This window comes from Nothoprocta perdicaria, unplaced genomic scaffold (genome assembly GCF_003342845.1).
Source record: "Nothoprocta perdicaria isolate Ctin4 unplaced genomic scaffold, notPer1 scaffold_183, whole genome shotgun sequence".
In the NCBI taxonomy this organism is placed as follows: Eukaryota; Metazoa; Chordata; class Aves; order Tinamiformes; family Tinamidae; genus Nothoprocta; species Nothoprocta perdicaria.
Window position 1 is genome coordinate 904,320 of NW_020455016.1, and position 25,456 is coordinate 929,775.

The 25,456-nt window shown below is 43.0% G+C and overlaps 1 protein-coding gene across 1 annotated transcript in view; it reads right to left on the reverse strand.

Annotated features, from left to right (window-relative positions):
• The window catches only part of NAXD (NAD(P)HX dehydratase), a 43,514-nt gene that overhangs the window by 15,166 nt on the left and 2,892 nt on the right, over nucleotides 1-25,456 (reverse strand). Inside the window, exons 3-8 of the mRNA XM_026036645.1 lie at nucleotides 25,331-25,454; nucleotides 23,960-24,331; nucleotides 20,912-21,062; nucleotides 19,552-19,597; nucleotides 17,906-17,994; nucleotides 6,692-6,800 (exon numbers count right to left, since the gene is read on the reverse strand). Coding sequence (XP_025892430.1) covers nucleotides 6,692-6,800; nucleotides 17,906-17,994; nucleotides 19,552-19,597; nucleotides 20,912-21,062; nucleotides 23,960-24,331; nucleotides 25,331-25,454 — 891 coding nt within the window. The remainder of the gene's footprint in view (nucleotides 1-6,691; nucleotides 6,801-17,905; nucleotides 17,995-19,551; nucleotides 19,598-20,911; nucleotides 21,063-23,959; nucleotides 24,332-25,330; nucleotides 25,455-25,456) is intronic.

Genomic DNA, 25,456 nt, shown 5'->3' on the forward strand with positions numbered 1-25,456 from the left:
AGTAGCAGAATAGAAAGCAACACAACAGTAATTCCCTTTCACATTTCCAGTGATGTAGTTCAATCTTCTGCTACATATTCTGAAGTTAAGATATACTGTCTCACAAGGACTGTGAAAGGGAAGCACTTTACAGAACACTTCAAACACAGACAGCTAATTCATATCCATATTTCTAGGAGAGAGCAGTATCCTGGTCTGTCCAGCAGGCAGCTGCCAGGCCTTGGGCACCAGGCGCCCTGTCAGCGACACGCGGTGCCTTCGCCGGCACTGGCTCAGGGAAGCGCCACCCGGCAGCAGGAGCGGCCGCGGGGCCCCTTCCCCAGAGCTCCAACACCTTTCTGTCACTGGGACCTTCCACATGGCTCCTGCTTTCACCCAGCAATCCCCACTCCGTAGTTAAATCCATGGGCGAAGGCGGAGCTGGCGCAGACACAGCTGCATGTAGGTCAGGACGCAGCTCTGGGCTGGGGAGAGGTGCCAGGCAAGCAGGGATCTGTCATCCTGCACAGCTAGAGGTAGACAAATATGTTCAGTCCAGGCTGTGCTTAAGGCTACAGTTGGGTGTTGGGAATAGGGATCTGTTCCCTAACAGACTCCCTCTGATGCAGAAGGCTTTTGCAGCACATTAAAATGCAGCTCCACTGTCGGAGATTCTTCACATTTGAACCAACTTCTTAATGACCGTTTCCTACCTAATGATGGAAAAATACCGTCCACCCTGGAAGGTGATGCCTTTGACTTCTTTAATTCCCACAAACTGACCTAAGAAGAACTTATCATTCCTTCAAAAGCCAGCAATGACAGTCAAATTCTCACTTTATGGACAAGATTTATATAAATCATTTTAACTAACCTAAAATTGCCTCAGTTTTAGTTGATATATTCCTGTATGCATAACTATCACTGGCTCATTAATCACTCCCCTTCCCTCTCAAATCTTACATAAGAAATGATTAACTGCTCATCACCACTGATATTTTGACTGAAAGTCATGAAGAAGCAGAATATCCTTCATCTCAAACAGATGCTTCTCTATCTCATGGTCTGCACCGCATCCAGTGTAACTAGAGCTTCGGTATTTTAACTTCAGCATCAGAAATTATCCCTTGTTTTACAAAAATGATTTGTAGGTGCACAGGAAAATATCCCATCTAAGCCAGGCAAGAACAGAATCCATCTCTGAAAAGCCCCCTCTACACTCCCAAGTTCACCAGGTGCTTTGGGAGTTGTTAGAAGCTGCTCTTACAACCAAGTACTGCAGTGCACTTAATTAAAACAGCTCTGTTTCACAGGAAAACAAAGGTAAGTGTGATTCCCTTGCAGATCCTCTCTTTCCATTCAGAGCAGGTCATTTGCTGACAAACTTGCAGGAAAACAGCAGCTAAGAGTTTCTGAATACCTGCCTCAATTATATTCCTAAAGAGAAGGTGCCAGAAGACAGASGAATGGCAGAGCACTGAAAAAAATCACTAGAAGAGCAGAGTAGAGGCCCCTGAAATACTTCCCTGGTTATGCATCAACCAAAGCGCTCACTCCTTTCAGTTACYCTCCCAAACTCATGTACAGTCTGCACCATTTGGAAAGATGCACTTGGACACTGGCAATCTAAACCCATCCACACGCAGTTAGAGCAATAACCAATTACAACTTATTACAATTCACAGTGAGATCCCTACATCTGAAGAAGTGTCCTAAGTTTCATCATGGTGTTTCATCCACTGAACATTTGCAGTCACGGAGCAAACCTAAAACCTTTCAAATTCATAGTCAATCACGTTAATGACAGATTTGGCTTAAGATATCTATGSTAAGAGGCAGGCATTTTCTCTTAAGTTGAAGCAAACAAAAATTTAATATTAACCTCATGAATTCCTCCTCTCTAAATTACTTTTCTAGCTTTCTAGCTGAATTTCTAGCTGATTTCTAGCTGAATGATGCTCAGCAAGAGCTGAGAAGATGTCCATCCAAACACCTTCAAGTAACAAAATAAAATTAAATGACCTAAACCTGCACGCAAATAGCATATAAAGATGTAGCTTCATCGAGAATGATTTTCATCAAGACCCATTAACTATGATTAAAGAAAAAGAAAACTGCTGGCAAGCTACATAACCCTCTACTTAAGATTCTGAGAGCGTATTTTCAAACACTGCTTTTGTAATCAGGGTGCTTGCGAGAAAGCCCCCAAGGTAACACAGCCTGTTGTGGCTATCCAGGCTGCTGGCCACGGGGCCCAGCTCACTCTGTGACCGCCCCGGGAAGCCCCCGGCACATCCTGCACCATCTCACACTGCTCACACGGCAAGAAGAAAATGCTCCTCAGGGCCTCGAGAGGCAGACTGCATTTTAACAGCATGTGTTTCGATGACAACAGGCACCTCTGCAACCTGCAGGCTGTACAAACTGATGCAGATGGGCTACCGCCAGAACTGCCTTAAAAAAAGAAAAAAGAAAAAAAAATTGAAGTGTTGCCTGTATCCTGAATGCAGGAGGTCTGAAGGAACCTSCAAAAAAAACAAGCTCAAAGGCTGATACCTCAAAGAGAAGTGGAACAGAGAATTCACCTGAAAGACAGATTTCTGTTTCCACAAAAGGCTGCTAGTGGTCTCTCCTCAGGCACACTGTATGAACATGATCCCTGTCAACGGCCCAAGCTCTTCCCATCCTTTTCCAAGTAACCACTGCCAAGGACTTTCCTTGCAAACCTACCATAATATCAAGTACCTAACACTTCCACAGGGGTGAAAGATAACATTTTGAAATCTGTATTCCACACGGGATCTCTGTGGGGAAAAYACAACCTGACTGAGTGCCTCAGAAGCTCCAGGATGGCAGAGTTTGGAGGAGTAGGAAAAGACGCAGAACTTTTTTTCTGCTAAGGGCAAGGAGCAGAAAGAAAGGTCAAGCAGGGCCTGGAGGGGCAGGGCCCGTGTTCACCGACACAACAGACGGGCGCTTGCAGAGMAGGTGCCACTGGCAACATCGGCCTTCACCAGCGACAGGAGTTCTCAGAAGGGTGAACGGTTGGTTCTTCTTTCTGACCCCAATGATCGTGCTACTGTCCGACCATAAATTCTGTACCAGCCCATCGAGGCAGGAACGTCCTCCACAAAGATTCACCAACTTCAAGTGGCAAAAAACTCGGCAAGACCCCCCTGSCCCTCGTAGCCTATGAGCCAGAAGGACAACGGAAGGTTTCCAGAGAGAGGTGGGAAACCAACACGGGATGTAGCCGAGTAATTCCGTATGGGGGAACGGCCACAGCAGGCAGAATGGGCACATCCCAGGCATTAGGCTGCATTCTGCTTGCTCTTCCAAAGGCCTATGCAAGGAGTAACATAGCCCTTCGCAAAGGGCTTGCAGGGAAGCATTCATCCATCATGCTGCAGGACAGGAATTTGGCTCTCCGAAAACTGAGGAACGGCTCTTGACAGCGCAGGTGAGAATTCTTCTAGTTCCAAATCTCGGGTTACAGGAAAAATCAGATTAGAATAGGATCTGAAGCACGAATATCCCTGGAATGGCTGAGTGACGAAAAAGAGAGTAGGGAGATAGAGCAGGAACCTAGTATTGCTGTTTAAAACAGAGGAGAAGAGTAAAAAAGTGAAAAAGGGGAAACAGCTGAATGGCTTCGGCTGCCTTGCCCCAGTGTGACAGCTAAACTCTTTCCTGGCTGAATCTAGATCACCACCGGCTGGATACAAGCCCCGAGGTGAATGTAGTTAATTTAGTCTTAATCCTGTGGGCAAAGCAAACACTGGAGGACTCGGCACTGCCTAGAGGGGAATGGCTGCGGGAGCCAAGCCCCGCACCAGCTGCAGTGACCCCAGTCGGGCAGGCGGCAGGAGAAGGGCAGAGCAGACAACAGCTCTGCACAGCCCGCAGCGCAGCAGTACAGTAGGATTATGTTTCATTCCTTTCCATTCTGTGGCAATAGTTTGGGCTGCTTATTGGCTCCCAGGCTGGAGGGTCCCATCAAGGCCAGACCAGAACTGCCCCATCTGCCCAGGATGCAGCTGCACAGCTCTGAGAAGCCCCCATTCACAGCAGCGAAGCCCTGAAGCTCCACGGACCTCACGTGGCTGAGGGGGCCTCTGTGTGCAGTGCCAYGCACACAGGTGGCACAGGACAGGGGGATGCAGCGTTCAGAGTGGCTTCTTGGAAGAGGACTGGGAATTACACCCAAAAACATTCACAGTAAGCCAGAAAGCTTGTAGCCAAAGAGTATCACTGCACTCACAGGGAAACACGCCGATCACACCGTGCTGCTCTTCCATCAGGCTGCGGGGCAAGCACCTTCTCTGGCAACGTGTGGGCACTGCAGCGATGAGAGCCAGAGCASAACAGGACCAGGGCTACGGTGGAGCCCAGAGCAGAGGGGCAGCCCTCACCATCACCCCACCAGGCTTCTGCAAAGCCCTAACCAGGAAGTAGATGCCAACCCACAGGGCGTGCAACACCCTGTATTCACCTGGCAGCTTGCTGAGGCTAACTTAAAGGGAAAAGAAAGTTACATAATTATATGCCCAATTATATAATTACAATAATTAGATATATAGAACAGGTAATTCTCCTGTGCACAGTTGAAATAGCAATGAAAAGCACTTGCTTTCATTCCTGAAGTTTTACTATGTTTAAAAATCACTGCAGAGGCAGGAGAGAGATGCAGCCTTTCCTCAGCACCCAGCAACACCAGCCTTCCTCAGGCAGCCAGCCAGGGCTCCCGTCCCCAACGACCTGCGCTTGTTGAAGCTTCCGGATGCGGAGTTTGAATGAGTCCAAGTGAGGACAAACCAAAAAGAAGCATGAGAAAGAGGAAGATTCTCCCAGAACAATCAAGAACAAGTGATGAAGAACATGTAATGCCTTTTGGGAATGGACCTCTGTACCCACTGATGTTACACGTCAGTTTTACACAGCAGAGCTTTTACTCTGCTAGCTGTAGCCTTCACTACATTAACTTGTTATAAGATTATAGCTGTTAGAGCTTTAAAAAGTACTGTGTTAGTGATGAACATCTAAATGAAAATACCTGCAACGAGAAGAAAACACTTTAACATGGCAAAAATTAGCAAGGTCAGAGCTACCGTCCTCAAATACTTGGCCTTAAGTTTTAGCATGAAGTGACCTCAAAAGCCTTGTCTTTATTGCATGGGTTTAAGTTCCTGAATTTCAGAGAAGTCTGTACAGGTTGGTCAGGCTGAAGCAAAAGCATTTTTTATAATTCATTTAAAAAGCAAGAGGATTTGTAGGAATGCAGGGGGGAAGGAGGAAATCAAGGACTCTTCTAGGTATTTCTTTAATGTAAATATACATAGAGTTGTTTTGAAAACCCAGATGGAATTCTAACTTATAAAGACATTCACATTAGGTGATATTTAAAATATTATAAAAAGGAAAGAAAAAAATCAGGCAGAAGTAGAATTTTTTTTTTCCCCCCTGGAAACAAGTCTTTCAAAAAGTATAATCTTTGTCTAAAAATTCCATAAGAATAAAATATGACTTTTTGGTCAATTTTAACCCATTAATCTATATCCTCTCACTTCATGAATGTAGGCTCTTTATTGGCTTTGCACTTCTATATCATAAAAGAAAAAAACCTTTGAACGCAGCAGGAGAACTAAGGGAGCAAAGTGCTCCCTCCACTAGCAACTTTCGCTAACTAAAACGTAGCCAAAAACCCTCCATGGCTCCTAAAGGATTCCAAACTTAATGTTCTCTCTTCCTCCCCTACTCTGTAATTTCACTATGTGACTGCCAACATTGCTGTAAACTCAATTTATACTACACTACTATTAATACAAAAAATCACCTAGGGGAAAAAAACACAGAAAAAAATGTACAATGAGTAAATCCTGATGTAAGACTGAAGCAATTACTTTGACTGTACAAAGATGCACCAACAGTAACACAACATGTTACCAGGAAGACTTTCTAAGTGCACATTAGTCAGAGTATGGAGCTACCTGAGCTCCTTTTTTAACTTCTCTATTTAGGCTCAAGAGAAAAAACAGAATTACTTCTTTATCCAGAGCAGAAACCGCTAACGCTTAATAACCAAGTGCATTATTTACTGCTGCAAGGGGACAGGGCCTTGGTTTTTAGTACCTCTCCTGACTGCAGTTACCAAATACAGTAAAACTAAACTTGAGTTACCACAACTTCCTAAAATTGGGAACTCCATTTTATCTCTATGGTTTTATATAACAGGTGCTCATCACCTAAGAAAACACGGAGCTCCTTATCCAGAGGTGCCATCAGCTATTTCCTCGTTAGCAACTTCCACAATCACAACAGAAGCGAAGCCAAGCAACCACGTGGATGCCAGAACTTCAAGTCTTAGCCTGAACTTCAACAGTGACGACCATGGCTAAAGTGGTCATAATTTTCAGTCAACAATATCCGATCAAAAAAAAAAACCCCTTTAAATTACAGTTTCTCCAATAAATGCTAATCACAGATAACAAAACAAAATATATATCTTTGGAAAGTAGGTGCCAATCAACTATAAAACAACTATTTTATTGCAGAGATTCCTTTCAAGCAAGCAAATATACTGCAACAACTTTATTAAATCTCTCAGCAATAAAAATAAAAGATTTGCTTAATCCCATAAAAGACTTGAAATTGGTGGATAACATTCAAAAAAAAAAAAGGCATAGAATAAAATACTAGTATGTACATACATTACCTTAGCATTCTCAAGCAGAGTCTCATCTCTGCCTAAGCCAGGTCCTATGACAACTGAGTGCAGTCGTGGTAGCCATTTTTCCACCTCATGGACAGCATTGGGACTATCACTAAATAGGATTAAAGAAATAAAAATAAATAAATAAAGATAAGTTCAAAACAAAGTTCCAGGTCAAAACCAGAAAGAGATATCAGATTTTCAGTGTCAAGCGACTTTATCTTCCAAATTACCAAAAATTTGTAGTCTTGGAAATATGAAATGTTTGTCCAAAGAGTTAAACTGCAACAGTCCTTAGCAGAAACCACATGAAAGCGGGGAAATATTTACAAGCATCTGCTACGGCTGTTACTAACCCAACACACACAAACAAGCAAGCCCGAAACCAGCAACTGCTCCAACCCCACACAGTTCTCYGAGGGCTCTCACTGCAGAGATGACAGGTTTCCTAGAAAAAGATCCACCGCCTCTCAGGCATGAGCTGCAGTTTGCTGAAATGATGCAATATTTACTGCTCCACAGGGTGAAATGACGGATCTCCTCACATACGTTGTCACTTGCTTCATCAGCATTTGTTGTGACTGAATTACAGCCAAATTGTCCCCATTCCCCCAAGGGCACTGGGGGAATCAAGCTACTCAGCAAGGGTATCTGCCGGTTGCAATGCTTAACCTTTCCATAGCAGTTACGCTTTGTCCGCATCGAGACAAATGCCCAGAAGATTCGCGGCCAAAAACGACTGCTCCAATACAGTGTCCAGCAGCTGATCCCAACGGTTTGTTTAGTTCCGACTGGTGCTGTTGTCTAARTAAGTTGGAATATTTGTTACTACAACGTTACTAAATCCCTACTGGCAGCACGGACAGCAGGTTTAGTTGGGTCCCCTCCCCGACACAGTCGTTGGTAATAGCTGAACATTTAAATAAAGTCTGGGAGGGAATGAGCCCCCCCAATCCCCGAGCAAAGCAGCACCGTACAGCGCTATTACTCCTCCAACAAAGCTTTGTTATTCCGGGGAAAAGCCCCCGGGGGCTTTTCATAAGCAGCAGCTGTAAGGCTGGGCCACGGTAGCGAGGCGCTTGGCTCTGGCAGGATCAGCGAATTCCACTGGGATTCCTGGGAGTGGGAGGCCGGCGCGGGAGCGTTTGCAGCTGCCCCGCGCGGGACTGCGGCACCGGCAGCGCCCGCGGCTCAGACCAGGATGAGGCTCCGCTCGAGCAGCGGGATCCCCGCCTGCTCCACAGGGCCTCCGAGCCGGAGCGAAGCGGCAGCGTCCCGGGAGGCGCCGCTTCGCGCTCCCCTTCCCCTCCGCAGCCGCCCGCGGCTCCTTCGGGACGTAGATACGGGCGGGCAACRAGAATGTTTCAAGAAATATCGAAAGCACCATTAAAATCTAGTAGGTTAAGCATGTGAAAAATGCCCATGAGAAAAAAAATCTCCTGAAATACACCCGATTCTGAACGCCACTGACATTCGTGTTGACGCATTGAAACGGATTCTAGCTGGAGAACAGGACCGACGACCTACGGCGGCTTTCGGCAGCAGGAGCCAAACACGCTAAATAAGTGAGTGCTACTTTAAACACAAGCCAAGAGCAGAGCCAAGCCAGGACTGTAATTTTCTCCGGAGTTTTTCAAATAGCTCATGAAAATAATCTCGGAGCCGGAAGCTTATTAATTTATTTATATTCAAACCTGAGATAAGGTAATTTTGTCCCCAGCCCAATCGGTAACAGGCACTCCTCAAAACAGAGCCACCTCTGGGAAACGAGGGGCCCAACGTGCAGTCGCTCCTGCTCCCTCTGCCTCTGGTGACACTGAAAGCCTAGAGGGAGCTTCTCGTCCTCAAAGCGTTGTCCCAGCACGATGGTTCACACGACTCACAGCATCACAGGATGGCTGAGGTTGGAGGGCCTCTAGAGACCATCTAGACCAACCGCCCTGCTCCAGCAGGGACACCTACAGCACGTGGCTCCTTCACAATTTCACATCAGGAAGCGACCCAARGCACACAAAGGAACAAGAGATTTAGAAACACAATTAGACTGCAAAATCAGCGCTAAAACCAAGCTGAAAAATAACTGATGGGAGTTTCATCTTTTATAAGGCAGAAATAAGTGCTAKGTCAGAGCAGCATGAGGGCAGCCCGCCTCTGGGAGGCCTGCCGTGCAGCACAGYGGGGTGCTGCAGACCAGGGCGCTCCCCTGTCCCCGCCGCTGCTCCCAACGCGGAACGGGTATCACGGTTTCAGGCACTGACATTAATCAGCAGTATTTTTAAGCTGATAAAGTAAAAATGACCAATATGTAACCTTCTTCAGGAAAACAAATGGGTATGACCTTGAAGGGCTCTGACCATGACACAGAGTGAAAGACAGGAYCTTTTCTGGCTCTTCATATTCATAGCTACGAAAATAACGTGAACACATCCAGAATATTCTCGGCTCAGACTATTCTCTGAACTGCTACATTTTAATCTTGCTTCCACTGCTAAATACATGCCTGCCATCAAAACTATCACTATAGTTTCTTACAGTACTGTAAGAAAGTACTTAGAGAGAGGTATGAAATATGAAGACGACACTCCCTTAATCAGAAGAGATGCAGCGTTCAGCTTGCGATGGAAAGCAGGATCAAGGAAGCCAGAATGATTCCTGTCTCTACAGATGCAGTGCCATGCAATAAGCAACACRGCTTCTTTTCCAAAAGGGAAATCTCCAACGCGAGATCCCTACATCTCAAGAGCAAAGCTAATATTAAAGAGGAGTCACAGAGTTCTTGCAAGGTCAAGAGAAAAAAAAAATCCACTTCTGAAGAGAGAAGTGGATTGATTAAATAAAGATCAGGAATTTCCCAAAGCAAAGGCAAGATTTTTTTTGAAGGGGCTGAGGCCAGAGATGGGAAAACRTCTACCTACTGTGAAAAGAGAAACTCTGCACCACGAACACGTACAATRGGAATAATTCGGGAAGCTGCATCCAAGCAGCAGCGCTTTGTAAACTGGAGAGCGGACTGCAGGACCATTGTGCAAACGTGGACAATAAGAGATGCTGGTGACGAACCGCAGTGGCAGATTTGCAGGCAACGAGCAGATGTGCAAAGATCTGCTTAACTCCCAGCTAAGCACTGAGATCTGTCATGGGAAAAAAAAACATATGCAGATAGAAGATTGCAAGAAAGCAGAATCATTTATAAAGAGGAACGAAGGAGTTTGCACAACCCTTCGCATTCCTGTGAAGCCTGCTGGAAAAGGCGGAGTCCACAGATAATGCCAAGTATCAGAAAGCTGATCTCCCCCGAAACAGATGAACGACAGTGATCCAGCTAGGCAAGCCAGAGGCAGAGCAGCTCCTGGGGGTCACATCGTCACACAGGACCCCACAGATGTTCACCCACCTTCCTCGGCCGTTGGTGAGGGGCAGGGGGAGCTACGAAGCTCTACTGGRCAGAGTGAACTTCTGGGGAAGCCAGGCCCAAGGGCTTCATCTTCTTCCCGAGCCTCCTGTGCACAAGGGGTGCAGCGTGTTACACACTGATCTTTCTGCCCTCTTCTCCGCCTCCTAATGTATTTTAAGAAGTATTTTTCAATCCTAACTTCAATCCTAAAAGGATAGAGACTTCTTGCAAACCGAACAGCACTTACTGCCTGAAACAGTTAGGAGAAACCTGCCCAAATTCTTGGAGACTTTACCAAGCTGGTACACTCTGAAGCCATCAAGGCAATTGCTTTCAATTACAATAGAAAGCTTGGTGAAATTTTGCATGGAAACAAAGAATCGCAGAGCGGAATTAGCAAGGGAAGAACCAGGAGCTGTATAAAGGGCAGATAACCAGCCAGGGACAGCAGCAAAGGCAGCAGGCAGCAGGATGGCAGCTTTTCATGTTTATTTTAGGCGGACTCATAACTAACCTCATGGAGAGATTTGATGTGGACTTCGAAAATAACGATCAGTGGGACCTCCTGCCACGAAGGGAAACTGGAAGCACAAACAAGGCTGCTCCCCTGATCGATCATTAATTCCCAAAACTGGAATCGTTTTCTAGTCTAGAATAGTTTAGGGATTGTAATTCCCCAAACTAGAGAACATATTTTTCAAATTCTGCTCATTATTAGTGTACTCATCAGCGTACTCATCAGGAATGAGTAAGGCAACTCTAAATGCAGTAAAATGTATCACTGCTCAGGTTTGTTATGTRAACTGAGACAAAGCAATTTTAAGTGGGCAGTTGCAAAACTCAACCTAGAGTCTTATCTTCAAAGTTAGGGAAAAGCCTCTGATCTGAGAATGAAAGAGTCTTGGTTTTGTTTGCCCAGGCGCTGCAGGAATTATATTCCTGTGAATCAAACGTTAAGACCTGCTGACATTTAGATCCTCTCACATTATATAGTACATCAAAAGAGCAAAGGAGAGCACATATTGTGTACTCCTAGAATTTAATTAGCTATCTCAGAAAGCTAATTATTAACTATTGTGGTAAACCTTGGCTGAGGTCACTACTGGAAACCCAGTAAATAAGACAGGGAGAGAGATTATCATGGACAGGTTAGGCCAAAGGAATTAAGGACAAAATAATGCAAAAATAGATAATGCAAAAAATGCAAGTAATGCAAAAAATGCAAGTAATGTAAAAAATAATGAAAAAAATGCAAAAAAGTTTGAATATTAGGTTAAAATTATAACAACATATATGTACATATATTATATATATATAAAAACAATATACACACATACATATATATATGGGGAAAGCTATATTCATCAAATGTGTACATCATCCTTCTCGTCAATAAGCTCCCAATTTCCAGAAGCTCAGAGTCTTGAGAAAGCAGCACCTTTCAGCCTCACGAACAGGACTGGAAATCATTAGACTTACTMTAGCAATCTCCTGGATCCCACTATCAACTCAGAGGTCTCTGACCGAGCACGTCAGACAGATCAAATCGCACTGACCACAGTGACATCCAGTCTCTTGGATACTTTCAGTGATCTGAGAGAGACACTTGGTGAATTAAGATTAGTGTGTTAAAAAACAAGAAAAAGAAAGCACAGAAGGCAAAGTGGGTATTGCCTTCATTGAAATCTATGGTGTTGCTGAATGATCCTTATATAGAGTTTAATTTGCAAAYGCTAGGTATGAGAATGTTCAACTATCCGAGTATGAGACTGGGAAAAAGCAGACTCAGCACTGATCGTAACGGTAACAAGGCCTGAAATGTGTTGCACAGATGCTACCTGGCCACCAAAGCCGCTCTTACACAGGGATCTGAACTGGCGCGCTAGGCATTGGGCAAGGATGTCATTAAGATGCTGCAGGCACCAGAGCCAACAAGAGCTTCCTCAGGAATCAACCCACGCGCATGACAGAAACACAACCGCCTCTTCTGCCCGCGGGAGCTCTGCAGGAGAAGTTGCCACTGCAACCTGCTTCCTGAGCCTTCCTAGGCTCACACGACACCAGCGCTCAAGGACAACCCTGTGCAACCTCGCAGAAGCCCCACGAGTATCAACAGAACCATTTTATACCTCCGCGTACAGACATTCAGATCTTCGAGGCAGTTTCAGAACGTTTTGATCTCAATCATATCTCCAGGGTGTATTATGACAATCTCCCCTAAAAGAAAGTGATAACCAAATGTCTTTGTTGTTTTCATATTTTGGAGATCATGGAAGAGGTCCGGATCTATTCATATTTCCTACAAACTGGCTGGATAATTAGAATCTGTTCAAATGTCCTTCCAAATGAACAACARACAGACAAAACCTATGATTTTAAAACTGATAAAATAAAGCTGAAATGACAAGGGAACTGAGAATGTAAGCAATAAGAATGTAAGTAAACGACTTAAGATGTCCTGAAAAACTACTACAGAGTACTACTTTTTGATGTTAAATCTAATAAAGTGATTAGCTTTTTTTTATTTTGTTCGTATCACTCTCTGGCTTACATTTGACTCTTAAGGAACAGATGATGGTTATATCAGTACACACAAGATAATATTTCAAAGCAGCTTTGGACACAGGAGAAGGAGAACAAGTCTCAGTCCAACTATCTGTTTTGCTGGTTGTCAGCTGGGMCAAGGAATGAGATCCCAAACGCTTCAGAGAAAAAGAAAAAAAAAAGGGTAAAATCAAGTTTTGTTTTTTCTTCTAAACTCTAAGATTAAATATCATATACACCTAATGCTAGTGTCAAGTCACAGCAGTTTGGCCAATGCCCAGCAGGACGAATTTGGCCAGGACTTGACAGGAGGGCAGAGTTTCCGCTCCCTTAGACTCCTCTTCCCAACCCACCAGAAGGCAGCCAGAACAGAATCATTCTCCACAATGAGGCCAAAATGTTTTGCTGCAATGTCCACTTTGAGGAGATGATAAAACCATCTGACCACCAACTGGTGTCACCTGGGGTAAAGACCCCTGCAATAACAACAAGGAAGGAGCTACAAAACAGGATGCACACCCCTCCCTCCTTTGATTTGGCCGGCAGCATAGCACAAAGCAGCAGCAGCTCTTTCCAAAGAAGCCAGACCCAGAAAATGGGTCCACAACCAACTGTTGTCCAAGGCGCTGGATGACACAAACAGAAAACCTTTAAGTCTAATCCTCYGAGCCAACACACACAAACTGACCTTTATCTCTCCTTAAGCACTAAGTAAGAAAAGAAACTCTGTGATTCTGAACTGTGCTGCTGACTAAAAGAGGCCTGGGAGAAAGGCCACAAAATTCTGACCTGTGTCTTCACCACAGGTGCAAGAAGGACCCAGCAACCAAGCCACCTGGACAGCATCATTTTGGTTATCAGAAGAACTTCATTCTTCACTCCTTCATTTTACTTGGTGGCAAAGAGTTCTTGCCCCAGTCAGAATTTGTCGCAGCTGATCCAGAAGAGGGAAACTAGTTCTACATCATGCAGAAATGTTTAACAGCTGCCCTTGGCCAACACAGCCAAAAGGTAGAAGCTTCACCCCCTGCAAYAGACTCACGTTTTTGAATCTCCTTTTCACACATCAAATTAGAAAGGGTCAAAAGCAAAAACTGCTTCTAAGCTTCTGCACCAGTTAGAAGTATTCAAATAATTTATCAGGACCTCACTATTCATGCKTCACTTTCATGACTTTCCCAAGCTATCAAAAATCAGCCAAAATCGGATACAAYTGGGTAAACATGTTTCAGCAACCCAGATCTAAGTTGAGCTTTTTCATTAGCAGTAGCCAGCCTCAACATACCTACATGAGTGAAAACAAACAATCTTCATTTAAACCCAAAGTAACAGCTGAATTTAGGGATTAATTAAATACTTCCAGTAATACTGGCAATCTTTCCCAGGCTATACAGTCTCATTACTATGACCAGCTGTGAAAAAGGTATTAAAGTTTTAGAGAAAGGTATCCATATCTAGTTTAAGGACAGGGCTTTTTTTGAGACACAACGGACAAATGAGAGGGCTTTCAGACCACAGGAGATTCACCATCTGACATCTTGGTCTGCTTCTCTGACAAATTCTAGAAAATCAAGGAATATATAGACTAGTACAAATAAATTATCTGTCAATCAGGTTGAAGCAGAATACTCAGTAGCACCTCCATCTCTCTGCCTACAGCGAAAGACAAACACAGTAAGATTATGAGAAAGCCTTCATTAGAGGAGATCTGACAGAARTGATTATTCCCTCTTCAGTTAAAATGGTGCCACCCGGTTTCAGACAGCTCATACACTTCTGCAATCAAGGGCCCATCCAGGTAGGATAAGCTAATCCAAGATACCTATTCAAGTCTATTCAAGCTGACTTGAGCCACTGCATAGAAATGTGGAATATAAAAAAAGCTCCTGAAAACAGTTTTCTAGAAAATGTGAAGCACTCATGCAAAAAAGTGTGTACAGATCTATAGCAGAAAACACACAGACAATGCCTACTAAAAAATTCAGTACCTGCACTTTTATATGTTTATCTTCTCTATATTTGTGTAGAGTTTACAGTAAAAGCACACTATATAAAGAATAGAGAAAACAGAAAAAATGTAGCAAAAACGGAGGTGGTGTTGATGAYAGCAAGACAGCTACGAGCAAGACTCTGTACACTCCTGTATTCAGAAGACTCCAACTTCTGCATCACGAACTTTAAAGCTGTTCACAAGAAACTCTCAATCAGCAAAAATATTGAAAAGGTTAGTTAATAGCTGGTTAACTTTTAATTAATATTTTATTAATAGCAAGGCCCCACTGAAAGTGMAATTATGTATCTAATAGAATCCTTGGATAAAAAGGAAAAGCTACTATCGATAACATTGGCTATCTACAGTCCTAGAGATAACACTATCCTTATTCAGCTCAGGAGGTGAGTGCACAGAGGCAGGTGTAAAACATGGTCTTTGCAGATCCCAGGCTGCAATTTGCAGTTCTGTCTCCCTTATCTTTATTCATAAGAATGGAGAACGAGGTTGCAAGATAAAAAGTAGAAAAGTTGTGTTTTCGGCGTCTCTAGTACAGGATGTTACGCTAAAAATTACTCGCAGACTGACCTGCAGGCTGGGACACATGGAACTGCCCTTCGCACTTGCAACTTCACAAGCTGGATGCCAGTTTTCATAACCGTCCCTCTGCAACCCTAAGGAATTCCTCTCACATAACATGCTTCACATCCTTGAAGTGGCAGAGGTTTGCCAAGGAGCTGAGGCTCAACAGCCCCAGCTCCCACTCTCACACATCTCGTTTAATCATGCTGCTGCAGCCAGYCCTAAGCAGCTCTAATGAGCCAGAAAAGCCCCTGCATTCAGGAAAAAGAAAAAAAGAGAAAGTTCTCTCCTTAAGGTGATCCCGGTGAGGTGAACGCCGAGCTGAAAGGGGGCCGCCGCCAAGCGGCAGGGAAGGCGACAAAATGTCAGGCTTCTGGCGGCACAAAATGGCAGCTGGGGCCTGGCAGGCGCCCAGCCGCTCCCACAGCGGGTCGTGACGCACACGAGGCCCTAACCACGACCAGCCCGAGACGAGGAGGTTAAAACGGGTACTGCGGAGGGTGGCAGGGAAATGGGGACACAGCTGAGCATGAAGGAGGGCCACAAAGCGAACAAGGGGCTCGGGGGCTTCTCCTGGAGCGTCTTCCATGCCCTGGAAACTCCAAGGGCTGTTCCAGAGACCAGGCTCCGCTTTGAGAGCAGCTGCCAGCGCTCACAAAACTCAGAATGCTCCCTATGAACACACCAACGAGTATATGAAAAGTGTGACACGGGGCTATAGAGAGTCTTAAAACAAAGCAATAGGATACTTGGGTAAACTTGAGTAAAACCCAGGTTCAACACAATTAGTCAAGATTTCCCTCTTTCTAATTAGGTAAGACCACTGTTTCTCTTCTCCTCAAATGAAGAAAAAAAGAGAGGAAATTATGAGAAATCTTAACAAGATAAACCTTGCACTACTTGCATTTTTTTCCATTTTGAAACTCATCGTTTAAACAATATTTACAGAACAACTGATTCACACAATTTAGACACCTGTGAAATTAGAGTTGTAATAAAAGTGTTAGGCACTATCATCAGATTTAAGACGCGAATCTATATGGTCATGAATGCAGATTGCTGTATTTCAATGTACTTTGTCCGCTGGAAGAATTTAAAGACGGAGGTGAAGATTAAAAACAAACATCCCTTGCAAACAGAAGGGTAAAAATGATCACTGAAATCTGCATTACACAGCAGACACTGACCAAGAATTTCCATGGAGAAGATACTATTATTCAGGAGAAACAATCTAGTCCTCTATGAATAGAAATATTACTGTTTACACACTGTTGCCTCCTTTTCTGACTCTGCCTCTTTTTGTTCTCCTATTAATCTTTTCCACTACAACTATCAAACACATATAAAACATGTTTATCCCAGGGCAAGGTCAACCCTTCCCACAGAATAYAGACACAGGTGATAGATACCCAGAGTGTCACTTGCCACAACCTGAATTATAGGCTACTACTGCTATTAGGATTCTCCAACTCATTTGTTATTTGCATAGGGCCAGGCAAAATGGCTCCTAAATCTGCAACACCACCTAAGGATCTGCCTTGGATGTCTGAGGCTAATGCTTGTAAAAACTTCTATCTTCAYACTGCTTTTAAGTATTTTGCCCTGACGAAAATTCACAAAGCTGTGGGGTTTTTTTTACTTTCTTTAGAAAATAAATCAAAAATAAAACAAAATACAAAATCCCTGATATCCATCTTTTTACCTGACTTACTTCTAATAGGCACCTCTCTGCACAGAMAGGAAAAGAAAGCACCTTAGCACACAGTAACCTTACAGCCCTCAACCATAGGGCAGATCACATTTCTCAGCCACCAGAACACTTCTACTGTCATAAATCTTTCTTGACAGCAATATCTGACACACGCGCTTTTAAATTATGTTTTTTTCTAGCTTAATCATGTCTTTGCTATATACACCAACAGACCAAAACACGCACAGGTGCAAGCTTAGCTCAAGGACATGTCTCAAAGGCCACCATCTCCATCGGCACCTACAGTGTTCATTCTGAAGCTCCTAATATCCAAGTGAAACAAGTTACCCTACACAGATTTTTTTTGTACACAGATTTTCACAGTTAAGACTGTGGCTTATTAAATTTCTCATMTTCTTTCTAACAAACCTCATGTTTTAGATAAGAACATGTATTTATTCCACTGCTGTGTATCCAGTGCAATTCTTACACACACTTACAAAGAAAGATGAGATTGAGTATGTCTCCTGGTAACTTCACACAGACGACCATACACCAACCAGCGAGAGGAGAAAGATACACTACGGTTTGCATGAGCATTAAAGGCGTGAAAGAACTGGGACATATTCTACATGTCCTTTCAAATRCAGAATCTAAAATGCTGACTTGTAGTGAACCTTAGTTCTGGATTTTGCTACTGTTCTCATTTAAATGTATTACAATCAGAAAAAAAAAATGTCAGCAGGTATTGGAAAGCAATGTCTTGGCTTTTTTTTCTTTTTCTTTTCTCTCTTTTTTTTTTTTTAAATGTGTGATAGTAATGAAAAATAATGCCTCTCGCAACTGGCTATTCTCTATCAAAATTTTTAAGGCCAAAATCAGTCTTTTTTTGTAATTTCTGTGTCACCCATCTCGTAACTCCAGAAAAGAAGTAATGCAAACTAACCAATTATCGGACTGAAACGTTCAAACTAGCAATCCTGACTTGCTCATTTAAACAAAAGACAAGTCACTTACAGAACTGGATGAACAATCAGCTCTGGACTATATGATTTAATTACAGTTGCTGCGTCTTTGGTACAAAACACGTGGGATAAATCTGCACCCTAAAAAAGAAAATTAGCAAACAGAATTATGAAGCTTATACTTAATAATGACATAATCATTCCAAAGCTTATTCACTGAACAGCTAAATTCCTATTTGCTTGTAGTTAAAGCAAACTTAACTACTTTTTCCATTTTGGCTTAACCTGTCATATAATGTTTTGGTGAAAAACAAAAGCATTTTCTCCATCTTTCAACATAAACTTAAGAAAAAAAAAAGGTAGAATGTCTAAAAATGAATATCTTCAGCCTTTTACTTATTAGATAAATATTTCAGATGGGCAGAAGAGCTAAGACTAAAGGGTCACATAGTAAGAAAAATACAAAACAACAGCTGAACAAGCTACATCAGAGAAGAAAAATAATACCATAATAGATCTGGAAATGTAGATATGACAACCTGTGGCCAAATTAGTACCAGCTGAAGGCCTGCACAATTTTGCCAATTTCCCTTCAGTTAAACAAGCATTAAAGCTGGGGAGTTGAGCTACAAAGGTTCCTTATCAACTCAAAAATCCAAAGTACACACGAAATTATAAAAGCAGAGATCAGGGAATCTGATTTCGTATCTGTATTACACGCTGAAATTTCCAAGGTGAAGAAGAGAGTCTCCTTTGCTTTATGACTTTATATACATTTAACATTTCAAACTGCTATGCAATTCTGAGAGGTGACCCTGGGGCTCTTCAGGTGAAGATGTAATGACCAAAGACAAAGCAATTTCAGTAGGGGTCTGCTGAGTGCACTACTGCATGGGCATGTGATGAACAAAAAAACGGAGCAGCCTTAGTATCTTAAGATTATTAAATTGTCATGTTCCAATTTGAAACCCCTGTGGGGCTGCATCTAGAGGTGCAAAACTTCTGAAGGGCAGAAGAAGAAACTAGGAGTAGGGGAAGGAGAGAAGGAGATACCTGGATCGGCTAGCTACCTATCTAAACAGATCTTCAAAAAGGAAGTCATTCTTAATGAACAAAAAGGACTGATGCATACACAGAGCAGAGATATGTAAGTATATACATTATTACAGCAAGTGTAAGTATTATGTAAGCAAGATTCACTTACATTTCAATAATCATAACTGTATTTAGTTCTACTATTAGAGACAGGACTGCCGTATGCACTATTAGCCACTTAATGTATTATTAACATCAGGAAGTTCACACTTCTAGGGAAAAAAGAACTTGCCAAACACTTCTGATAAAAATCAAAATGTAAACAAAGTATGCTATTAAATAATTATGTTAATTTCAACATATATTTTTTAAGATTTATGGCATGTAAGAACTTGTAAAATCAGCCTATAATTGATTGAGGAAGGTTACTTSAATTGAGGTACTTAACAGGTGCAGAACAAAATTTGGAAGAACAGACTGCAGCAATGAGGAACATAACTTTAATTACTAATCTAAAGTTATTTTATTATTCACTTCCCAAGAAAATATGTCATTGAGTTTTAAAATATCCTATTCAAGCCTCTGAAATTTTCAATATTTTGAAGTAACATCTCTAACTTTACCGTAAACTGGGAAAATATGTACAAAAAGCAGAACACGTACCACTTTCAGAGCTGTAATTGCAGCAAAATACGGTGCTCCTGTGTATCTAGAATGAAATACAGTTTAGGTTAGGAAAGGCTCATAAGGCTGGCTAATTTGAAAAGCAGTCTGCCATAACAAAACCTCAAATTCAAAAGCAGATTAAAATAAGGCAGGATAAAATCCTGCGACACTGAAATCTTGGTTTGATTTCCGAGGAATCAGGCTTTCAACTTATCCACCTGACCCCCTGACAAAAATATTTACAAAGATCATGCCATAAAAAAAAAAAAAAAAAAAAAAAAGTAAACTCCTCTCAGAAAACCAGCTTATTAGTTAGAAACAAACAAAACAAAGCAAAGCAAAACAAGACAAACGTTTTGTTTGCAAGCGGTTTGCAAGCCAAATCTGGGATCCATGACCTGGAATCAGTCCCACCTGGTTTTAAGTACTTAACTAAAGGGACTAAACCTGAGTCTAAAGAGAATTTGGGACAACTGGAATGACTGAAGAGGAAGACACRGGCAGAAAACCCTCCATCTCTAGAGATATCTATAGGTATCTACCTCTAGAGATACCTACTTCTGGCAACACGTAAGGGCCAGCACATCAGGAGGAAAACTAATTTTGGTAAACCAACCCAGAATGTCCCAGCTGTAATAAAGCAGATTTTTTCTCTTTAYAGATTTTTTTAATAACTACAGATCTCTCTTATAGGAAAAAACAAATCCACCTCTATTTTGAAAACAAAGAAAAAAAAAAGATTTAGCAGCTCGTTTGTAATATCGAGCAGATTACTAAACATGGTCAAGAAACAGAATCCAGGCTGTTTTTATTTCTAGGTCAGCACTAAATTTAATTGATTTACATTATATTTTTTTTTCCCCTAAAACCAGATCTTTCTTTTATTCTAGAACATAAAGCAAGTTAYTTTTATACTCTAACAAACACTGCAATTCATTGGCATAGAAAGCATGAAGAAAAACTGAAGAGACACAGCATCCATGATATCAAAATAAAATAAAGATTATCYTAGAGCAGATGTGCCCCTCTCTCTATTCACCTACTTCTATAAGCTTATCACGTTATAGCTCAAGACCTTAACACTGAAAGGAGGGCGAGTGAGCCAGGTGGTCAGACAAGACAGCAGACACAAGCACTGATATTCAAAGGTTGCAGCTATGCCCACTAACAAAATTTTGCCTCACTATCTTGGGACAACACTCTCTTTTACAAGCAAGCGTGATCATCATGATGCACCAGGAAAATTCCCTGGAAAATACCTATTATTTTAACCATGGGGTGAACTTAAATGGTTTGCACAGGTAATAATGACATACTCAAGTTATCTGAGCACTGCTCAGGTTTCCTTTTAACTTACTCTTGACATCCTCCAACGATGCCTATGCGCCCATCTTGACCTTTATGCCTTTTCCCCGTTAGAGGGGGGATAACGTTGCGCACCAGTTGGAAAATATTCTCCATGTCCTTTAGAGTGTGTGTTTTGTGCAGTGAAAAAGACCTCTCTATAACTGGAAAAAAGAAGAAAGTATTGCATTAAAATGGGTTCTTTCTTAAACTAGCATTTACTTAAGCACTCAAACGTCAATAAAAACACTTCAGGATGCACAAAGTGATGTATTTCTATAAAYGGATACTTTATCATTTAAAGGCTTTAAAGACACTGAAATATTCGCACTGACTGCTCAGTGCCCTGATTTGGGGCTTAGGTACAGAGATMAACAACCCAAAGTAGCTGCACGGACCTTCTGCAAACACCTTCTCCGCTCAGTTTGGCATCATTTCCACAACTCAGCTCAGCTGAAACACTTAGTAAAGACTCAATGACTGAATCSGGACTGCGAGCGAGCACAGAACGGGCTAAAAGCACCTTTTAAAATGAAATTTAAAATCCTACCTCACTTTCACTTCTCCTTAAAACTTCTACATCTAAGCAGAGGCTGGGCCAGCCTCACGGCTCCGTGTCTTGGCAAGTRGTTAAAGGGCAAACTGAAGCCTTTCCATAAAACTGCAAGCACACGCGCTAGGTGCAAATATTACAAACAACCACACAAAGGATTTTTACCTATAATTCAACTACAGATCTCTGATGTGAAGTTGCATTTCAAACTATGTAACAGAACAACTGCAGATTCAAATTAATGTTTCAATTGACTGAAAAGGTAGAAGAAAATATTTCAGTGGTTACAACTAGAGAGATATGAACACAGGGTTACTTAAAATGGCACAAATGCAAAGATCAGTACCTTACACCAACGATGCATTAATCAGAAATTGCAGCAAGTGTACTGAAAGAATAAATTCTTATCCTTGCATTTCCACCCAACTCACTTATTGCACAAGTCCACTTAGCACAGCGGTTTGCACGGATGTTGATATCCATCTCCTGAAGCACAGCCACACTCTCTTTCAAACAGTCCTTTCAAACAGCCTTGCTAAAAACCAGCCCACGAGCTGCTCCATATTCACACARAATCACACACAAAGTCAACCCCACGACACCAAGAGCCCACGGACCCCAAGTCCRCGCAAGACTTGGCAGCCTCCCCTCCTCCCCCAAATCCCAACAGGAAAAACAGGACGAGGAAAAACAATTCCAAAAAATGGGGATGTAACAAAGCAAAGACAACCAACAAGAGAATCCATCCATGCCCTGTCAGCAAAAAGCAGCTTTTTCTCCATTCTCCACAGAAACTGACCCTACAGCAGCCACACTAATCTTCAGTTATAAAACGTRTTATTAACAATAAACACTCCTCTCCTTGGTCTTTTGCTTTTAAAACCCCTTCCATAACACAGCCATTTCATTCCCATTGAGAAGAAAGGAGGGGGAAAAAAAGGGCTTTGGAATACGGCCAAAAGAGCACTGAAGTCACCCGGAGAAGAACAAAACACTCATCTGCTCTGGAAATAGGGCAGATAATTTTCCTTAAATATCACTTCACACATACGCTGGTTTTCAACCACGCACAAAAAGCTCTACACATTTCATACACCTTGTAAGCCTTAAAGCACCACTGCCGTTAAGGAAGACCTCTGCTTTTTTGCTGCTGGATTTCATTCATTTATGAACACAAAGCAATCACATAAAACAAACAAACAGAGAAAACAGAGAATTATGCAGAGCACAAATCTAAATAGAGCCCCCCTTAGCTGGAGAAATGGAGGCGGTTCTACCTATGAGCAACTGACATCCTGAATCCTTAGCAGAAAGTATCTTGCCTGAAATGCCATTTTTCACCTCAACCACAGACTGTTGGTTAGTCCCTTCCCTGGTTGAAGTCAGGCTCCTGAGCTGGTGTTACTGCAGTTGTACATGTGCAACACCCTTTTGCAGTGTGAGCTGTGACAAAACACAGCACAAGAAACTGCAGCTTAGCCTCAAGCCCCTACAGATAACAAAACTCCAACTTTTAGCACGGAACACGTCAGAATTAACAGCAAAGCAGCATCGCCCCGCGTCTCCAATGACTTGCTAATGGCTTTTCCAAAGCACTCTGTGTTTCCGCACTGACAGAGACCCCYGTTCTGCTCCTGCCCCTCGAGTCTGCCTTCATACGCACAAACAGGGCAAGATAAAGGRCACAGGAGCGAGCAGACCGAGCTCAGAGACCAGTTAGGGAAGGCTGCTACCTCACTATCAGCTTCAGGACAACGTATAACGTACAGAAGGAAAAGCCCAGGGAGTGATTACCAACTCTAGAGCTCCTCAGGATTTCTTTTGCTTCCCCTCTCCCCTCTGGAATAAATTCAAGACCCTCAAAAATGTATATATGAGCTGATAGAGAACACAGAATAACAATATACTCAAATATTTTCCTTTTTCACTCTGCCTACTAAAGCAATGTGATAATTAAAAGATAAGATTCAGAATTTTCATGTAAAGAAATTTATTTTAAAAGAATCTGATTTTGGAACACGTGACTTACTTCAGCGTAGGCAAAATTCCACTCTTTTCCCAACCTTGGTAAAACACAGGCACATCCTTAACTCCCCACACTGAGTCAGGCCTATTAGCTCCAACAGCAGCAGAATTTCTGCTACAAGGCAACTAATGCCTCGAGGTTGCATTTTCAGGAAATTCTCTACTTGCCTTTTATATATATATAAAAAACTTCTCCTACCTTCCATTAGAGACGAGAACGTGCAGAGAACTCCCAGTGTTTACAGGGTACTTTCAAGAGTGTTATTTCGCTCATTAAAATTTGTTATAACCAAATATATCTACATTAAACAATCAGTACAATGGCACGAACGACATTTTACTTGAATTAAACACCAGAGAGACGCCTTCAGCACAATATTAAATAATTTCAACTGCCTTTTATTTCCAAAAGCCGCTTACTAGGAGAGCTTCCACATAACACTTTTAAAAAAGAGCTTTTATTTATGCGATAGAAGGAAATACCTATCGGTGGAGAAAGTGCTGCTGCCATAGCATTATAATTAAAGTTATCCCCATATGAACGGTGGTTTGCTCTCTGAGGTGGACTTGCTGGCAGCGACTGTGACCTCTGTGACACTGTGGAAGAAATTCCTGCCAACATCTGTCCCAACATTTGCAACATCTGGAGCTCTCGGGCGTGCTCAGCTTCTCGACGCTTGTCCTCAATTTTGAGCCTCTGCTCTTCGTATCTGTAAAATTTCTCTTCTGTATCCACACTCTGCTGCAGGAATTTTTCCATCATTTTATCCAGTGTTAAATTTGTATGGCGCTTTTTTGATCTTTTGGGCTGGCCGAGAGGTGGGGTAATAGCCGGAGCACTGATTTCTTTAAAGCCTAAAACAAGAGGAGACTGGATTATTTTCCTGAAGCGCCAAGAAGAAAGCAGCACAGAGAAGAAATCTCCCTATGAGATGTGGACCTAACACATCACAAAGCTCTTGGTTTTGCAATGAGAAGTGAAATTACTTCAGCTACTTTTATTTCAAGTGCCACAGTACAGACCAGAACTTGAAAAAAAGATTGCAAAGGTAACGCAAAACCCACAGAGGCCTCTTCCAATTGCTGTAGTACTAAACTTCAACAATAGGAGTCCTTTTGATCTTCCAAAAAGGTTTAAGTGAAGGCTATTAAACAGTAGAGCCCCGTTTGTGCACTGCAGGTAATTACACTAATCTAAATTGGGCTGCAGTCTGGATTTGCATCTCAAAAGGGCATCAGTGCAAGCGACTCTTTGATGGGGCTCCTGCACAGAGGGGAGGTTGGAGGGATGTCACCCCACGCCGGAGCCCCCAGCGATGCCAACTCCTGGGCACAGGTTCCCCACGGGGGCCGGCACTAAGCCAGGCTCAGCACCAGCAAACAGCGCTGCCCCCCAAGCCCACAGCGCGTGGGGCGAGGGGCCGCGTAAAGCGCGTGGGGGGCAAACAACGGTGCTGTGGGGCCAGCGAGGACGGGTGCTGTGGGGAGCACCGCGCTGCACAAATGCTACCCCCTCACTTGCAGCCCACCTGCCAAGGTCCRCTGGAATTACTGTTATTGTTATTGTTGTTGCTATTATTGTTTAAAGTACGACCAGCAGCAGCGTGCCGGCTGGCAAAGGAGYGCACAACCTGGTGGGGACCGAGAATAGAATACTACCAATAATAAAAACAGTAATATTATACTAATAACAATAACAGCAATAATGGTAATAGTGRTAACAATAACGATGTAAAAGTGATAGTAAGTAGTGCAGGGAATAGGGTCAGCAACACTAGCAGCAGTGGCAGGGCCCCGGTGGGGAAGGGCCCGGCCTGCCGCCCCCCACGCCCGTGTCCGCGCCGCGTCACTCACCGTGGGCGCCGGGCACGGGGATGGCGAAGGGCGGGCTCTCCACCTTGACGCCCACGTCGCCGTACGAGGAGCCCTCGCCGCCCTCGCCGCGCCCGTGCTGCGGGGCCGCGCGTGGCGGCGGCTGCT